The 20,283-nt window shown below is 43.6% G+C and overlaps 1 protein-coding gene across 3 annotated transcripts in view; it reads right to left on the bottom strand.

Moving 5' to 3' along the window:
• The window catches only part of CNTN5 (contactin 5), a 650,966-nt gene that overhangs the window by 340,684 nt on the left and 289,999 nt on the right, over positions 1-20,283 (bottom strand). For all 3 annotated transcript variants that reach the window (XM_081909603.1, XM_081909601.1, XM_081909602.1), the window contains exon 3: positions 2,202-2,332. In XM_081909603.1, coding sequence (XP_081765729.1) covers positions 2,202-2,256 — 55 coding nt within the window. In that variant the 5' untranslated portion in view covers positions 2,257-2,332. The remainder of the gene's footprint in view (positions 1-2,201; positions 2,333-20,283) is intronic.

A 20,283-nucleotide genomic window follows, 5' to 3' on the forward strand; every position in this document is an offset into this window, starting at 1 on the left:
AAACGTAATGCACGGTAACACTGAAGCAAACATTATTTTTATACAATAATCTTCTTTAGCAAAGCTGCAATAAATCTGGGGATCTAGTCAATGAATTAAATGGGATAACACAGACCTCAGTGAATACCTGGCAGGAATCAATAGGAATTGCAAACTAAAAGGCAGAACAGGTATTTAATTTTAAACAGCATTCCTAGTTGACTGACTAATGCTTCCTGTGTTTTGTGATTCTTCAAAATAACACTCTGATTAGCATTTCATTTCAAATGATGTGCAATATTGTTTTGTACTGCTAATTCCTTTTCTCTCTCTTTTTGACGGTTTATATTTCAAAGGGGCTGTGTCGCCTCCGCTGTATATGGAGTGCAGCCGGTGATAACAATATATGGAATTTCTCAGCCTGAAAAATAAATGATTATGGGCCAAACTACAAGAAACGTTGGAGACCCATGATGGAATTGCCTAATACTTAGCTATTTTTAGCTTAGCATATACCATTGATTTCACTTCTTTCTGCCTGCATGTTTGGGCCCTATCAGAAATGCTTTGTAGACTACAACTGATAAGGCCATACAAAACATCAGCAGCGGTAATGTATTGTGCTGATCAGTCAAAACATTTATTCCCACTTGTGTAATAAATAGGCATGCATCTAGTTACTAAGTTAAAAACAGGTGTGCGTGAGGATGAGGAGGTAATGAACAGGAAGGAAGGAACTCTGACAGGATAGAGGTATGAGGAAACTTCAGGAACATTGAGACCCAAATAAAATGAGCGGAGCCCCAGGTTGCATACCTGTGGAACACATCACTGCATTTGAATACATAAACTACTACAGACATCTAACGTGCTCCAAAATTGGCCAAAAACATTACACTTATCATATGTATATGAGAGTCATGCCCTGCGAAGTACTATATTTCTGCAGCTTAATTTTATAAGTATTAATACCTGAGTATTTTTATACAGTTACATCCATTTGTTGCATTATCTGTTTAAGTCAGTAGTACTGCCCCTTGGGACGCAGGTGGCGCTGTGGGTAAAAGCCTCAGCACCTAGGGCTTGCCGATCGAAAGGTCGGCGGTTCAAATCCCCGTGGCGGGGTGCGCTCCCGTTGCTCGGTCCCAGCGACTGCCAACCTAGCAGTTCGAAAGCACCCTCGGGTGCAAGTAGATAAATAGGTACCGCTTTCTAGCGGGAAGGTAAATGGCGTTTCCGTGTGCAGCTCTGGCTCGCCAGAGCAGCGATGTCACGCTGGCCACGTGACCCGGAAGTGTCTTCGGACAGCGCTGGCCCCTGGCCTCTTGAGTGAGATGGGCGCACAACCCCAGAGTCTGGCAAGACTGGCCCGTACGGGCAGGGGTACCTTTACCTTTACCTTTACTGCCCCTTGGGTGGGGCAGTGAGATTACCTAGCGGGGCGCTAAGAGGCCACTGGGTGGCAGAGGTGTACATGACTATCAGACTTTGAAAAGCTGGTATCACTGGATGAGGTTCCTCAGTTTTGTTGAATTAATTAAGCTAAGTAGTATTAATTGGATTTTGAATGAAGTTCTAATTAATTTTTAACCGCTTTGAATTGTTCTGTCATCTTAGTGGGTCGTGCAGAATGCTATTTTGAATAATGCTTTGGATAGGGTAGGGGGGCACTGGGCATGTATTTATAGAACCAAGGGGGCTGTGCCCCCACTCAGAGTTTGGGAAACACTGGTTTATGTGCCTGCTATTTTAGTTAATGTGGGATATGCGTAGAATATTACACTCCGTTATAATAATGCATACAACTGTTTGGGTTTTCTTTACCAAACGAGTTCTCTAATTCATGGAGTTTGATAAGAATTAGGAGGGGTGAAATCAATAAAGATATGATTGACACTGAGATTTTCAGAAAGCTTGATCCCTGGAGAAGACAGTAGAGGGGGCATTATTATCCTGATTCCTGCATCCCATGCTTTTATCCCCACACTAGTTTCCTTGATTGTTGCTTGCCGTTGCCAACTTTGTGCTCATGTTTGCTGTTATGTCTGTGCCTAATAAAGTGACTTCTTTAATTGCACCCTTTTCAATAACTTCTGTTATTTTGATTTCGTATCTGATGTACCCACCCTCTCTCCCCAGCCTAGGGATTGCTTGGTTGATAACGGAGGGGATAGAGATGAAATGAAATACATAACACGGCAGCGTAAGAGTTTTGTACTTACCTGTAAGACAGCTGGTGAGTGACAGAAGCAGGGTGAGTTTCCATGACAACGGCATCGCTCGCCTCAAAGGTCTTACGCCTCCCGTTTGTGTGATTGTTAGCAGCTCGGAGGTTCCTTCATTAAAACGCAGCCTGGTGAAGCAAAACACAGCTCATTGATAAGGATGTTGTCTTCCTTTTTTCTTTGCAAAATGATCACATGCACAAAGAGCTGGCTGCTCCTGCAAGAGTGATGCAGTCCTTAACTTGAGCCAGGGTAGTGAAGTGAATTAGAGTGTAGGACTAAAGGTAATGGACCCCTGGACAGTTAAGTCCAGTCAAAGGAGACTATGGGGTTGTGGCGCTCATCTCACTTTCAGGCCAAGGGAGCCGGCGTTTGTCTGCAGACAGCTTTCCAGGCCATGTGGCCAGCATGACTAAACTGCTTCTGGTGCAATGGGACACCGTGACGGAAACCAGAGCACATGGAAACACCATTTACCTTCCCGCCACAGTGGTACCTATTTATCTACTTGCACTGGCATGCTTTCGAACTGCTAGGTTGGCAGGAGCTGGGACAGAGCAACAGAAGCTCACCCTGTCATGGAGATTCGAACCGCCGACCTTCCGATCGGCAAGCCCAAGAGGCTCAGTGGTTTAGACCACAGCCCGCCACAGGTGTAGGACTAGGACCTGAGAAACCAGGGTTCAAATTCCCACTCAGCCACAAAATTAAAAGTCGGCCTTGGGATCACCTCAGACTCTTAGTCTAACCCACCTCATAGGAGGGTAAAATGCGGTTGGGTTGGGTGTGGGGAACCATGCATGCCACTTTAAGCTCCTTGGAAGAAAAACTGGGTAAAAAGTAATAAAAATAAATAAGATCATGAAGATGAGCAGCCTGCAGAGAGCCATTTGATAACAATCAGAACGAGGGCCTTTTCTGTGGTGGTGCCCACTCTCTGGAATACTCTTCTCTCAGAAACAAGGCACTCAGTAATATTTCAGTGCATGCTGAAAACTATTATTATCATTATTAGTTGTGACTTTGGCTGGCCATTGCTGTCTGCCACTCTAAAACTTAAGGTTTTTTGATTGCATGATTTTTCCAGTACTTTTTTTCTGGGGGGATGCAGGGGTATGCATACCCCTAAACATTTTGTGAATCTAAGTTTGGCCTCATTGAAGGGCAGTATTTCAATATGAGTAGGAAAATGAGAGTACCCCCTAAACATTTTTTTTAGGGGAAAAACCACTGGATTGTTCTATTTTGAGGTGGTGGTGGTATTTAATAAAAATGTCAAAAAATAATATAATTACAAAATATAGAAAAACGTTCATTTGTAAGTAATTTCATATTATGCATACACACACACACACACAAACACAACAATTACAGCTTTGAAAGCATTATATAACTTCTTAGGCCACACCATATCTTAATGGTATTTAGCTTATACAATAATGTAATTACTATTACATTTTAAGCAGAACGCCCAATTTATATGAGTGAAAATAATACGCAAGGTTGAACAATGACTTGGTATTTTACATTACAATAATTAACAAATGAACTATTGCGCTGCATTATTTTTTTTGTACACCACCCTGAGTTGCCTGCCTAACAGGTGGAATATAAATATTGTGATGAGTAAGTCAAAATAAATATGAAAAAAAACCTTATTTATTTAAGGCACTTACTGAAGAAGATGAGGTAAAAATCACCACAGACTTTTGTCCCTTCCCCAGTTGCCTCAGAATATTACAGATGCATCTCTAAACCAACCCCCATCCCCCCATATTTGCTAGAGTCTGGTCCACAGGATGGAACCACTTGGGGCAGCAGGTGGGGGGTATCAAGTTGATGTGTTTATTTAATTCATTTATGTGTTTATTTAATTCTGTTTATGAATCACTTTACATAAAATATCTCAAAGCAATAAAAAAAACAAAAAAAACATCAATTCTTCTTGGTGGGTTTTGCAGGACTAGATGGGTCATTGGCCTGATTCAGCAGGATCTTCTTATCTTCTTATCTCTTTAAAATGTTGGAGTATGGAATGATCCTGTTCAGTGTTCCTGACAGACAGCCATGCCTTGTTCAGGATACATCATTCCACTGTGCGCTCTCTCTCTCTCTCTCTCTCTCTCTCTCTCTCTCTCTCTCTCTCTCTCTCTCTCTCCCATTCATGGCTCCTCAGAAATAAGAGAATTGGGCAATATGAACCAACCAGGGTCAGAACATTTTTTAAAATGTGATGCTAGCAGTGATAAGGTGAAAAACAGATCACGATCCCTCAGAGAGGAGGGATTTTCTACATGTGTTGCTAACCATGTGCCTAGAGAATACCATTAGCTTGTCATTAACAACTGAATCTTCAAATCTTTGGCCTCTTTTCTGAGAGACCCAACTCTGGTGAGCAACAACAATCCACCAGCACAGAGGGCATTTTGGCATTTATTTTCAGTTCTGTATATTTGAGATAATGTTTGGTATATTTTGACAGAGGAATAGCTCAAATGCTGTTCAAATTTCTTTTTAAAAAATCTCTTGGGAAATTTCCAGGTTGTTAGCGCAAGAATTGCAGTGGTCACTTAGAAGTCGGTAGTTTTTGATTATAAAAATGCCTCTGTGTACTATACAAATATTTATTTACTCATTTCAAATGGGGGACTGAAATTACCCAGACCTGCTCTGCCACCTTTCCTTTTTTCCACGCTCACTTGACATTTCTCTGCCATTTCAGATTCTTGCCAGAACTGCAGTAGATGTCCAGCTTAAAAAAAAAAAGACTTGCAAGCTACTATGTATTTCCTCCTAGTTTCCCCAAATATTTTCTACACCACATTTTTTCTCTATGGAGTACACAAGAGGCAGTGCATTAAGAAATTATTCTGTGGGTTTACTCTGAGTAGGACTAGTATAGGCAACAACCTAAGTGGTAAAACTATTCCTGCACTGTACCACTTCAGACACCCTGAAATATCTATATTCCAGGGACAGGCCCTGATATAGGGAAGCTATACCCCACAACCTCAGATATGCAGATGACACAACCTTGATGACAGAAAGTGAGGAGGAATTGAATAACCTTTTAATGAGGGTGAAAGAGGAGAGCGCAAAATATGGTCTGAAGCTCAACATCAAAAAAACTAAGATCATTGCCACTGGTCCCATCACCTCCTGGCAAATAGAAGGGGAAGAAATGGAGGCAGTGAGAGATTTTACTTTCCTGGGCTCCATGATCACTGCAGATGGTGACAGCAGTCACAAAATAAAAAAAACCGCTTGCTTCTTGGGAGAAAAGCAAGTCTTCTTGGACTGCAAGAAGATCAAACCTCTCCATTCTAAAGGAAATCAGCCCTGAGTGCTCACTGGAAGGACAGATCCTGAAGCTGAGGCTCCAATATTTTGGCCACCTCATGAGAAAAGACTCCCTGGAAAAGACCCTGATGCTGGGAAAGATGGAGGGCACAAGGAGAAGGGGATGACAGAGGACAAGATGGTTGGACAGTGTTCTCGGAGCTACCAGCATGAGTTTGACCAAACTGCGGGAGGCAATGGAAGACAGGAGTGCCTGGCGTGCTTTGGTCCATGGGGTCACGAAGAGTCAGACACAACTAAACAAATAAACAACAACAACAACAATACTCCACACATCTCATTGGGTTGCCCTAGCCACTCTGGGCAGCTTCCAAGATATATAAAAACATAATAAAACATTAAACATTTAAAAAGCTTCCCTATACAGGGCTGCCTTCAGATGGCTCAGGGGTTGGAAAACTCTGTACCCTCCAACATTCCTCCAGTGAAAACAAGGACATACTAAGGAAAAGTGGGACATTTTGGGATCAGATCTAGAAACCAGGACAGCTTCTCTAAACCAGGGACATCCCTGGAAAATAGGGACACTTGGATGCTCTGATGTGGTACAGTGCAGGAACAGTGTTACCACTTTATTTGCCATTGAGATTGAAGTAAGTGTGTGCTTTTAAGAAGGCATGAATACCTATCACTAAACATTTTACTTAAAAAGCAGCGAAAGATTCTTGTCAGCAGATTCCATGGTAATTATTTTTCTCCCCCAAGGATTTCGCTTTTTGAACATAGGCTGTATGCTCTTATCTTACCAAGGATTTCGGAATTAACGCCCACCCCCTCACTCACAAAACACACACCTCCAAAAACACTGCTTCACAAAATATTTCAGCCTTAACCACTTAGAAACTTGCTTTGGAGCTATGCCCTGTCACTCAAATCCTGCTTTAATTGGGGTTTATACGGCACTTTCAGCTGAATTGCCACTTCCAAAGTATCAGAAGTAACTATGAAGTTTGGCATATAAATTCAAACCTCGACACATTAAATCAGGTCTGCCTGGGACAGGCTCAGTGGCCTGGCTGGTGGAGTAATACAAGCAGAAAAGTTAGGATACCCCAAGGATATTAAGTTTTATGGATTTCTTTTGCATAATAATAGGATTCGAATGAGCTCTGAAGCCCCCTTCGTACTTGTTAAAAGGAGAAATGGCATATCTATTAAACTTTTTTTAACCCATTTTTATTCTTATCACTTTACACTGGAGCGGGCAGCTTCATGGAATCAGCCCTTTTAGATGAGGAGGACATAAAATGTGCCTGCCGGCGGTTGAAGAGGGATCGTCATCTGCAACTCAAATGCAGCAAGTAATTTGAGACAAAAGACATTTGTGCTGGAAATGTAGTCCCTTTCTGTCTTGCAAGTTATCAGAAAGGCGAACGTTTGGTGCCAGGGCTGGCCAGCAGGTTTCTCTCCCGAAAATGTTCCAAAAGTTTATTTTGCACCTGCTATAAAAAGATGCAAAATCACTGGGGGAGATAAATTAAGGAGGTGCATTTGCACCTCTCGCTTTGCTGAGCTGCATCAGATGTCTAGTTTTTGCACCACCCAGCAGGCTGCAGGTACGCTGCCCCACTGTGATTGGACCCCTCCTGAAGATGATGTTGAACTCTAGCTTTCATCATCCCCAGCCAGCATGGCCAATCCTGAGTGACGATGGGAGTCAACATCTGGAGAGCCACAACTTCCCCATATCTGCTGTATCTTCATGCTTACATTCTGTACATGGAATTTTTTAGTGTGCTAGATTCCTACAGAGCTTTTAAAATCACATCACATAGAATTATAGAATTGAAGAGTTGGAATATGCAGTTGTCCTTTACAGGGATTGAACTTGCAACCTTGGTGTTATCAGCAGTGTTTGAAACTGAGATATGAAAGCTAGGAGCTAAATGGCACCTTAAGACTAGGTTATGGCCGCAACAACGGAATGTCCTGGTGCACTTTTTTATAACAAGATTACAGAGCTGAAAATGAATGAACTGCAGCTAAAATATTATGTTCATTATTCACATGGTCTAGTAGTCCTTCCTCTGCCCACCCTGGTAATATTCTTAACAAGGTCTCTTCTCTAATCTTCAGAGAGTAGCTAGAAGTGGGGAGGCAGAAAAAGGTCCTCCTTTGCTTCCACTCTGCAGTTTTAATCTGTAATCTTAGGCGCAGTACTGCGCCCAGAGCTCAGACAGTGCTCGCGCTATTGAAATTCCCTGTCGCAAAAAATGCACCTAGAACAATGGGAGTTTCAAACACTGAAGAGCAACTGAGCTCTTCAGACTCGTGTGTATAATAAAATATGATTATACGTTTTGCTTCTTGAATGTAACTCTCCTTTATCAGTCTTTGCAACTTTCACTAGGAATAAATATGTTTCAAAGTGGGCAAACGGTTCCTGCTAGTCTGCATCCTTCTGTCCTCTTGGTTTGGTTTTTGAGCCAAACGAGACATTTATTTTATTATGTAGCACACAGCTAAATAGCTTGCATTTTCCTTAAGTAGCTAAAGGCACAGGGGAGACCAATTTTTATTGGGAAGGCAACACGAGAGGAGGGATTATCGCTTCACCACCACCCAGCAATTGGAGTTGAAATTCTCCCTGTGTAGCTAGACACCTTAGGGAAAAAATTCCCATTGGCACCAATTGAGCTTGCCTACTTTTTCAAAACATATTAGAGACTGATTTAATGAGAGTCTGTATCTGCATGTGAATGTATGCATGCTCTAGCCTATGTACCATGTTTATGCACACAAACATTATTACAGAATCCTGGATAGATTGAATAGCTTGCAGTTTTCTGACTGCTTTCTATGTAGATCAATTCATATGTAAATAAAACTCTAGTCTACATGAATGTTTACTCATACGAGATTGTGTTAGGCCCAAGAGGCTATTCCACAATAGTTAGGCACATTGTCAGCTGCATACATGCACTTATATACAGATGAGTAAATTCATAGTAATCTCAGTTGACAAGAGAGACAATCTATAAACACACACACACACACACACACACGTCCATTTTTTGTTCACGGCAATAACTATGGGAGAGCACTGCCGATTATAATTCCCCAGCAGTGAAGGCTTCATGGTTGCATTTACAACATGTTAACTCAAACACTTTGCAACAGCTTATTCATATTTTAGCTTTATAACCTATACCCAGCCTTTCCCCAAGGGTTCACAGCGGATAACAGTCTTCATAAAATGTGATTAAACACAGCATATAAAAAGGTGCAAAAAAACCTTGCTTGTTCAGCCCAGGCTTTGCAGGGGGTGGGTAGGGGAGAGAAGAAACAAATGCTCATGTCACTTACGCTGCAATTCTATGGTCCCTAAGGAGTCTCTGAAGTTGGAAAAGGTCTATCCTCGGAAAGGGAGATTCAACCTTATACACCTCCCAATGAAGGAATAGGCAAAAAAAGGAAGTGTTCCATGGGTGTGTTTGAAGTATGCTGACATCCTATTCCATGGACTTTGGAATGGGGAATAAGCTACATCAATTCAGACCCTCCAAGTGTTCCTATTTTTCAGGGACAGTCCCAGATTTACAGAAGTCATCCTGGTTTCCGATTTGATCCTGTAACAACCAGTGTTTCCTTGGGTTTCCCTATTTTCATCGGCAAAATGTTGGAAAGTATGGCATTATGTGACCCCCAAGCTAAAGAGATAAAGTAAACATAAAACCAATAGAAGACAGCTGAAGGGAGTCCTGTATAGAATTTTTTTTTAAAAAAAATGTTTAATGTTTTATTATATGTTGGAAGACACCCAGAGTGGTTGGACCAACCCGGTCAGATGGGTATATATAATAAATTTGTTATTGTTATTATTCAAGACATCCCTATTTTCATCGGAGAAATGTTGGACGGTATGCAGCCCTAAAGCTGGTGTACTTACTTTCCCTCTCAGCGATTTCTCTGGGAAAACTATAGGGTCGGCGTGAAAAAAAGAAAGATGGAACAGGAAATGAAGGAAGTGGAATGCCTCTCCCATACTTTCTATTCTGCTGGTGTAAGCCAGGCAGAGAATTAGAAAAGGTATTTTATCTTCCTTTGGCCTATAAAGGACAATTCCACCAACTGATATCAGTGACAATCTTCATCTTCATTGACTGAAAAATTTTGCCCAACTCCCAACCCCCAGGAATGAGGGAGGAATGTTCATGGTCTACTTTTCACAGAGGGCTGACCCAATTTGATACCCCTGAGTTTGCTTGTGGATGCAAATGCAGCTCCCGGTTGGCTTATGACTTTCTCGGGGTTTTGTGATGTAGTTTTGGCATGGAAAAAGTGCACACAAGGATACACATTTTACATAAAATATGCATATACAATGCATGCAAAACGCACCATTTACAGATGAACGCATTGAAAAGTCTGGATTTATGTTTTAAAAGCACAAATTTTGTACAGTTGAGCACCAGTGAGACTGAAACATGACAGAATTAGCTGCTCAGCCTATCCTTACCCACCCCGTCCAAAAGTTATATGGATCTCTCCTTATTTTGACTCTGTTACAACCAGAGATGAAATATTTACCGTATTTTTTGCTCTATAAGACTCACTTTTTCCCTCCTAAAAAGTAAGGGGAAATGTGTGTGCGTCTTATGGAGTGAATGCAGGCTGCGCAGCTATCCCAGAAGCCAGAACAGCAAGAGGGATTGCTGCTTTCACTGTGCAGTGATCTCTCTTGCTGTTCTGGCTTCTGAGATTCAGAATATTTTTTTTCTTGTTTTCCTCCTCCAAAAACCAGGTGTGTCTTGTGGTCTGGTGCGTCTTATAGAGCGAAAAATACGGTACATAAGGGGGGGGTCATGTTTAGTGAAAGCAGTTTTGTATTGTTAATGTGAATTGTTAATGACTTTCAGAAGATGGAGCTATCTGGGAGGGGGAGGGTTAGGGGGGGGGAGAATAATACCATTAGTACTTTTGCAATAAAATGTATTAGCAAATTTTGCAACCAGTCAAATAAAAGCGAAATTACACTAAGCAAATTGTAAGCAGCAAGATGGCTTGTAGGATTGATTGCTGCCCGAAGGGGCGAGCATTTAGTTAGCATTTTGCTAATAACATCTCTTTTGTAAAAAGAGCTATTTTCTATCTTTGTTAATTTATTATTAAGAACAGCGTGAGGGTCCTAGGCTTCCCAGCAAAAATGCCATTTCTGAGCCCTCAAATATTTATATATTTTTATGGGTTTATAATGAATCATCTGGGTGCTGTATGATAAAATATAACACAAAATTAATAATGCTAAAATTCAACACTAAAATCCAAAGCCAGCACGCAAGAACAAAACATTTGCCAGCAGATCATAATAAGAGCTGTGTCTTCCTATATACATAAAAATGTAAGGCTGTCATCGTGCTGCAGTTTGAATGGCTGCCATTAGGCGGCCACTGCAACTGCAACATGACCAGCGTTAGGAAGGTGGGAAACAGTGCGGGTCGAAGGCGGCCCAGGCAAGCTGTTTAATGGGAGAGGTGCTATGAAATGCCTCCCTTCTATGAAAAACAGCTGCAGCAAGCTTTGGTGGACAGGGGGAGGCGCTTCACACAGTGGTTTAGAAGTGCCTCCCTCTCCTTTAACAGTGGGTGGTGCTTGGCGTATGCTCTGGGGGGGATAGGCAAAGAGGTGAATGAGGTGTAAAGAGAAGGGGATTGGCCAGATGGGTGGGAAGGATAGGCTGGCAAAGGGAACAAGCAGGGGCAACAGCCCTTGCTAAAAATAAAAGAAGTGCTGTGCTGGATTAGGCCAAAGGCCCATCCAGGGCAGTCTTAAGCATATGCGGCGCCGGGGTGCAAAGATCCGCCCGGTGCCCTCTCCCCCAGGTTGCCCAGAGTTGTCAACCTTTTGGGGGGGACCCCAAAGTTGTTGACCTTTGTTGGGGCAGGGCGGTGAGGTGCGCACAGCAAAGCTGGCCTGCCTTAGCCAGCCGCCTCAGCATCAACAGAGAAGCTTGAGGCAGCGGTGGCAGCAGAGCAAGGGTGGGGCCGGGCTCCTGGGGGGGGGGAAGCAAGCAGAGCCCACTGCAACAACAGTCAAGCCCGAGGCAGCAGTGGTTTCAATGATGACCAAGTGAAGCCAGGCGCCTCATGTGAGCAGCGTGCGCTGGGTGGGCCAACCCTCAGACTCCAAATATCAGCCCTGGACTCTTGGCCTGGCACCCCTGAGAGCCCGGCGCCCGGGTGCCCCGCACTCCTAGTGCCTATGGGCAAGACAGCCCTGGGCCCATCTAGTGCAGCATCTTCTCCTCACAGTGGCCAACCACTGTGAAGCTTGCAAGCAGGACTAAAGTGCAACAGAGCTCTCCCCAGTTCTGATTCACAGCAAATGGTATTCAGGGAGGCAGAACATTTGAGATATGACCTGCTTTACATCTTTTCTGCCATTCCTCCTGCAGTGTGACATGCAATTCCCTCTCCCTAAAGTAGTATCTAGGGACGTGGGTGGTGCTGTGGGCTAAACCACAGAGCCTAGGACTTGCCGATCAGAAGGTCGGCGGTTCAAATCCCTGTGACGGGGTGAGCTCCCGTTGCTCAGTCCCTGCTCCTGCCAACCTAGCAGTTCGAAAGCACGTCAAAGTGCAAGTAGATAAATAGGTACCGCTCTGGTGGGAAGGTAAACGGCGTTTCTGTGTGTTGCTCTGGTTCGCCAGAAGTGGCTTAGTCATGCTGGCCACATGACCCGGAAGCTGTACACCGGCTCCCTTGGCCTATAGAGCGAGATGAGCACCGCAACCCCAGAGTTGACTATGACTGGACCTAATGATCAGGGGTCCCTTTACCTTTAAAGCAGTATCTATTAGTCACTTCAGACATCTTTTGTGGAGACATATATTCCCTTCCCCCCAGTCTTTCCCCTGACCCATAAATTTGTATCCTGTTATTTTGGATTCCTGTCTTTTTCACCTGTTCCAGTTTTTAGAACAACAGTTTACTATTTTCATGGGACCAGATTTTCATGTTATTTTGGTATACTGCTTAGAGATTTTTAAATATTAAGCAGTTTAGAAATGTGTTCAAATAAATACATAAACATATAAATCCCAGCATAAACAAGAACTCATTGCCATCAATCAGGAGAGATGAAAAATATAAATAAATATATAGAAGGAAAAACAAACCAGTTTCTAAATTTAAAACTATTACATAAAAAAGATAAAGGCTTACTGGGAAAAGTAAATCACACAAACTGCTAAGCTAATTGAGCCACACCTCCTGACCTAATTGGCTACTGGAGTAGCTAGGAGGAACTAGCCAGGAATATAGACTTAGAACCAGCAGGCTACAGGGAGCCCTGGCAGATGAAGTATCTCAGCTCCAGCAGACAAATTTTCAAGGTGAGTTACAGATTTGTGAGTTTGGAAGCAGGGCAAGGAGGCCACGGCACCCCACTCTGCCCATCAAAATATGAAACTCTCAGGAATCATAGAATTGTAGAGTTGAAAGGGAATCTCAGCTAAAGCATCCCTGACAAATGGCCATCCAAAACATCCAACGAAGGAGAGGACACCAGCTCTTAAGGAAGTTGGTTCCACTGTCATACAGCTCCTACTGTCACAAAGTTCTTTCTGATTTTTAGTCGGAATCTCCTTTCTTGTAACTTGAAGTCATTGGCTTGAGTCCTACCCTCTGGAACAGGAGAAAGCAAGCTTGCTCCATCCTCCATGTGACAGCTGTTGAGATATTTGAAGATGGCGATCATATGATATGTTAAAGCTATGGTTTTCCCAGTAGTGATGTATGGAAGTGAGAGCTGGACCATAAAGAAGGCTGATCGCTGAAGAATTTATGCTTTTGAATTATAGTGCTGGAGGAGACTCTTGAGAGTCCCATGGACTGCAAGAAGATCAAACCTATCCATTCTTAAGGAAATCAGCCCTGAGTGCTCACTGGAAGGACAGATCCTGAAGCTGAGACTCCAATACTTTGGCCACGTCATGAGAAGAGAAGACTCCCTGGAAAAGACCTTGATGTTTGGAAAGATGGAGGGCACAAGGAGAAAGGGACGACAGAGGACGAGATGGTTGGACAGTGTTCTCGAAGCTACCAAAATGAGTTTGATCAAACTGCAGGAGACAGTGGAAGACAGGAGTGCCTGGCGTGCTTTGGTCCATGGGGTCACGAAGAGTCAGACATGACTAAACGACTAAACAACAACATCATATGATCTGATATGTAACTTGGAAAAGAAAACTGCAAGCAGAAAGCCAGCAGCAGTGTAGGGGCTTCCCAGTGTCTTGCACTAACTGCCATATGTATGAATATCGCCCTGTTGGGCAGAAGTTTTGGGTATGTACAAAGTGGAATAAGCTTCTGGCTCTCCAGGGACAAGACTGTTCTGTTGTGGCCAAGACCTGCTGACAATGAGAATGAAGGTGTTGGGAAAGGAGAATGTCACCCCTATGGAGAAAAACATTCTCATAGGAGGAACCCAATCCTTGGGGGATGAGCAGGGTTTTGTTTTTTTTGTAATCTAGAACTCGCCAGAACTCAGTTCCGGCGCCTTTCAGGTGGGTGCCATTGCCATTATAAGAGAACAAGTGAGGCCTTGATGTTTGCAGCAATAACAGGGCAAAATGCAGTCATGAGGTCCTGGAAGACAAATTTAGCTCACTATGTAGGATACTGAAAGCCAGGACCTCCAAGAATCCCCAGCGTAGAGCTAAGTGTCATCAGAATACTGCTGACAACGTACTCCAAACCTCCAGAAACCCAGTGGTTTCATGTAGATGTTAAACAATGTAGGAGATAGGATTGAGCCCTGAGGAACCCCACACTGAAGGTTCCATGGGACTGAAAAACGTTCCCCAAGCAACACCCTCTGGGAATGACCATCCATGTAGGACTGGAACCACCATAAAGTGGTGCCACCCACCTCTGGTTCAGACAGTTACTCCAGACCATGGTCAATGGTATCAAAAACTGCTAAGAGGTTGAGAAAAATTAACAGGGACAAGTTTCCCTTGTCAATCTCTTGAGAGAGGTCATCATACAGGGTGACCAAAGCAGTTTCTGTGCCAAAACTGGGCCTAAACCCCGATTGAAATGGATCCGGAAAATCAGTTTCTTCCAAAAAATGCCTGGATCTGGTCTGTGACAACTCACACCAGAACCTTGCTCAAGAAAGGGAGATTAGCAACTGGCCGGTAGTTAGTTAGGTTTTCTGAATCCTGGGAAGGTTTCTTAAGGAGTGGTTTTACCACTGCCTCCTTCAAACAGGCAGGGACCACCCCTTCTTGAAAATAGGCATTGATCCCTCCCTGGTGGTTTTTATCAGCCAAGAGGGGCAAGGGTCTAGGGTACAAGTGGTCGCTTTGTCTGATCTGAGCACCTTGTCATATCTTCGAGCCATTGTCATGGATAGGGAGGCAAACAGCCCACCCACACCCCCAATATGCTCACACAAGTTAGCTGGAGGAGCACTAAGGGCAGCCTGTCTGAAATCTACTCAAATCTGGAACAGGGCCTGTTCATTGTAATTAGAGATATTGCATACAGCGCCAATGTTTTCCCATTTTAGACTAACAAGTTTTCTTCCATCTATTGACTTGTTACTCCCAATACATGGTAGGGGAAAATGCAGGTCCTCTGCCAATAAGATGAAAGGGGTGCTTCAAAGATCTCAGATACACCAGTGCTCCCTGGAAGCCTCCCAAGAACAGTTGCTGACCTTAGAATGCCCAGTGATCTTAGACCCATCAAGTCTCCCAGAAACCAAGAGCAGTCTGGATGAGCAACTAGAACAACTGGTGGTGCCTCCAGGCAATCTCCCTCGCTGGGATTTTTGCGTTTGATTCAATTTGTTTATAATTAAAAGTCTCAGAGTTTATGTTTGCTAGAGTGGATTCTCAAGAAGAAGCCCAGGAGGATTGCACAGCTGTTTCCTGAGCCCTTTATTTATACTGTTAACATTCTGTTTCGCAATCCAAGGAAGATGCCAGATTCAACAGTGTGCAGGCATGACACATTCCCACCCACAGAAGAAGTCAAACATCAACAGCCATACTGACGGTTTCACCATATTGTGTAGGCTGGCATCTTGTAGGTCACATCTAGAGATGTTGCCAAATTTCACACGTCTTCCGCTTAGAATATGAACCTCAGTCATGTGTAATGCTCATCTGAAATATGAGGTGAGCATTATGACTTCTAATTCCATCCCACCATCCCTTCCATCCACAAACCTCAAAATCCCATTCCTTCCGCCTGTGAACATCTACCACTCTTGCCTTTCACCCTGCTTTTTTGGCTGCTGTTCTGGAGTTGGTGGAAGCAAAAGCAAGAACGATCAGTAGGGCTTTCCCTTTCTGGTGTCTTCAGCACTCCTGTGGTTGGGAGCTAGACAACACTACAGTTATGGACACCATGAGGACATTGGGAGTCCTGGGAAGAATTCATTTCCTATGGCTGCTGACATCTGGGTCAGTGCTGTGGCAATCCTCTGAAAAGCGACAGAGGGACCTCTCCATCTCCTTCTCTGCTGAAGGGGCAAGAGAATGATAGAGGGGGGAATGGAGAAGGCACAGTGGGGGCCAATTGGCTCAAAACTGGAATTGGAATAAACAGAACTATTATTTATTTACTTGGAGCATAACTTGGTTTCCCAAACCAATTATGAATCAGATCCTTCACCCTCTTGCTCTGTGGTATGCTGGTGGTCAACAAAAGAGATTTAAAGACTGTTTCAAGGCAAATCTTTAAAAAAATGTAGTATAAACACCAACATTTGGGAAACACTTGCCTGCGAACGCTCCACTTGGAGAACAGCTTTTACCAAAGGTGTCATGGGCTTTGAAGACACTCGAACTCTGGAAGCAAGGGAGAAACGTGCCAAGAGGAGGGCACACTTGGCATATTCACACTGTGATCAACTCCCACCCGGAAACCAATGTCCCGAATGTGGAAGGACGTGTGGATCCAGAATTGGCCTCCATAGTCACTTATGGACTCATTGTTAAAACCGTGTTTATGGAAGACAATCTTACTCGGCTATGAGTGATAGAAGAAGAAGAAGAAGAAGAAGAAGAAGAAGAAGAAGAAGAAGAAGAAGAAGAAGAAGAAGAAGAAGAAGGTACCACAGCACGTCTCCAATTTTATTTGACACCTACTGTATGTATAGATGGGAGCAGATTCACTTGTTTTTAAAACTTCTTCATATGTTTGAAGACAGCTAAGCTATCGTGCCTCTTCTTCATCTTCTCTCCTGCAGGCTAAACATCTCCAGCTCTTTCAACCATTCGTCATAGGACTTAGTTTTCAAAATCCTTCACCATCTTGGTCCCCCTCTCCTGGACACACCCATTTTTTAAATGCCCTGCTTAAAGTATTCCAGATGTGACCTGAGGTGCACTCGGAATAATAAGGAATCATGCTAGCATCCTGATTCAACTAGGACTAGTGCAATGTGATAAGATTGTGATAATTATGTGATACATCATCCTTTTGCCTTCTGTATGCATGGCTAGGTGGGAGACCCACAGGTGGAAAGCTCCCAAATGGGGAATGCTGAGAATGGAGCGAAGCTGAGCTGGCCTGGGATCTGCTGCGTCCCAAGGCACTCTCACAGCTGGCCATCATTGGATTGAACCCAAACCATTTTCTGCCCCCTGTGAATGCTATGGTGGTTGCACTGCTGTGTAGGATTGCCCATTGAAATAAATGGGCATAAGTGACTTGACCATTGACTTTGATCTGTGTAGAACACAGACACACAGACACACACACACACACACAGACACGGGACTGCTGCCCCTGTTTGATTCCCCACCTCACCCCACTTTGCCATCCATCCCTCTTTACAGCTTGCCCAAGTTTCCCACCCCCTCAAAGCTCCTTCACTCCACACACCCCCTCATAGCTCCTCCAAGACCGCCATCCTCATGGTTTCTCTGTGTCTATCCACCCCTGCTTTATTCAAACCTCTGCTGCTGCTTAAAACCACTATTTTATAATCTGCCTTCTCTTTTTGGTCCCTTCCCCATGCAAATCCAGGTGATGCGGCACTACAAATCATCCAATGGGGGCTGCACCATGACAGTCTTACATTTTTATGTATATAGGAATACCCGCACACACGCTTTCTCTCACACACACAGAAAATCCACCACAGTGCCAATTACAATCTTTCTCTGATTTAAATTTGCACCATCTCCAAAAGAAAATCTGGTTGTCCTATCTGGACCAAGGGAGTGGGGGTGGGGACAAAGAGAGAGCTAAACGCACAGCAAGTAAAGCAATCACACCAAAGCCCGGTGTTTTCTTGCATAGGACATCAATGAAGGCCAAAGCAGATTTCATGAGGAGCTGTCTAAAAGCTTTGCTTGTCATTCGAAAGGGTCTATGGCAGCTGAAGTGCTAGTAATTTTGCCTTTTGCTGCTTCCCATTTGAATCACTGCAGTGAGTTTTTTTCTTGAAAGTCCTACGCTGAAGGGTATTAATGATGCAACAAAGTGACTGGTGTTCCGAGGATGTATCTATCTATTTATTTTTATGAGTGTGTTTAATTGCACATTTTTCTTAAGATTCTAATTACAACCTGCTCTAAAAGTGATGCCTAGTTGTTTAAAGATGCATTTTTATACTTAATATGCTACATTATTATTAGTTATACTGCAGATAGTTCACTAAGAAATAGTGCCGGGATGTGAGAGGGGATTAGAAATCACATTACTAATACAGGAGCTTGTCTGCATAGGAAAAAGGGAAAATAAATAAAGCACTCCACATATGATAAGAGCTCCTTCAATTTCTTTCACAAATCTCGTTTTATTAGAATCTAAATGTCACTCTCATAAAAAGATGGAGTTGGCAGCACAGTCTGATTGGGATTGTTTTTAACTGTCCATTTTGCATTTAACATCCGTAGAAGTCTCCGTGCTTCACTGGGAGGCAAAGAGGACTGGCCCAAGACCTTTTGCTGCCTGGGGCAAAGGACAAGATGGCACCCCTCCCTGTCCCAATAATAGAAGCCTGGTGATGGAATAATAATAATAATAATAAAATTTTATTTATATCCTGCCCTCCCCAGCCAAATCCGGGCTCAGAGCGGCTAACAACAATAAAAGTAACACAGCATTCTAAAATCAATTTATTTTAAAATCAATTCAAAATTAAATTAAATTAATGGCAACCATTGGGCTTGAGTTCTGTGAGGATTACCAAAGGAGGGGGTGAGGCTGTGCCTTGGCCAAAGGCCTGGTGGAACAGCTCTGTCTTGCATGCCCTGCGGAAAGATGTCAAGTCCCGCAGGGCCCTAGTCTCTTGTGACAGAGCGTTCCACCAGATCGGGGCCACAGCCAAAAAAGCCCTGGCTCTGGCAATGGAATAATATTTTCCATTGTACCTGAGGCAACAGGGGACCAAGGACAGCTCTCTTGTTTAACATGAAGAATAGTTAGGGGCCACTGCCACCTCACCCCATTTACATGTGTTATCTGGACTTGCCACACTCAGCCTAATGGTAGGACCCAGGGCTTTATTTCACTTGGAACTCACAGGAACTCAGTGCCGGCACCTCTCAGGTGGGTGCCACTGCCATTATAAGAGAACAAGGGAGGTGTTCATTGTGAGTTCCAGCACCTCTTTTTCTAGAAAAATAGCACTGATGATGGCCATTTGAACAGTTGCCACATGGAAGATGGAGAGAATTTGTTTTCTCCTGCTGCAGAGGCTAGGACACCGGTGATGGAATCTTTTGATGAGTTGGAGATGATGTTTATAAGTGGTCCATGTTTCACAAGGAGACAGTAAGGTTGGTAGTACAATAGCTTTGTAAACAAGCATTTTGATTTCCCTGCAAATGTACCAGTCCTAAAACACTCTGCACTTCAATCGGGAGAAAGCCACACTTGCAGAGCTCAGGTGATGCTGGATTTCGACATCAATGTCGGCCATTGTGGAGAGATAAGTGCCCAGGTAGGAGAAGTCATCAACATTCTCCAACGTTACACCATTGAGTTGGATTTGTGGCACTGCAGAGGGGTTATTTTGTACTTGTGGGTGCAGCACTTTGGTTCTACACAGTGGCCAACCAGGTGTTCTCAGCCCATGCACAAAGGCAATAGCCCTCCCTTCGCTGGTATCCTTGGCTTAGAGAGCAATTGAGAAGAGAAGAATGGGCACTTTCGAAAACATGAATGTACTTCACACCTGAATTTTAATAGATCCCCCCCCCCCGCAATTGGATCAGATCAAAGCAATGACAAAAGAACACATTAGAGATGTTTCATTACCACCATGGTCTTGACTCTACCTTGCTGGTTTCTATTAAAAAAAACAGGTAGTGCTTTCTGACTGTAGGTTTTTCAGATGTTCGCTAAAATGATAGCCCTTGGTGCATAGACAACAGCTGGGGCAGCACATGTGGACTCCTGTTTTATTTTGCTTTTAATGCAGTGATTCTGCTGATCTGATGTTTCATAGGAGGTGGGAGAAAATAAACCCCCTCTGCTCCCACTTTGTGATTTATTTTTAACAGGGCTCAGTGTTTACAGCCCTGGCAGATGGGTGTGCAAAGCAGCAGCAATGTGTTCATGTGGTTGCTTTTACAGCTAGGGAAATGTGCTTATATTCTCCTTGCAGGATTGGGGGACATAAATTATAGCAGAGGTGGAAAACCTTCTTCAAGCCAAGGGCTGCATTGCTTTTGTGGTAACCTTCCTGGTGTGGTGGTTGGGACTGGAGGCAAAAGTGGATGTAGCTATTACCTTTGTATGACAGGCAA

This window comes from Podarcis melisellensis, assembly GCF_964234715.1.
Source record: "Podarcis melisellensis genome assembly, chromosome: 4".
Classification (NCBI taxonomy): domain Eukaryota; kingdom Metazoa; phylum Chordata; class Lepidosauria; order Squamata; family Lacertidae; genus Podarcis; species Podarcis melisellensis.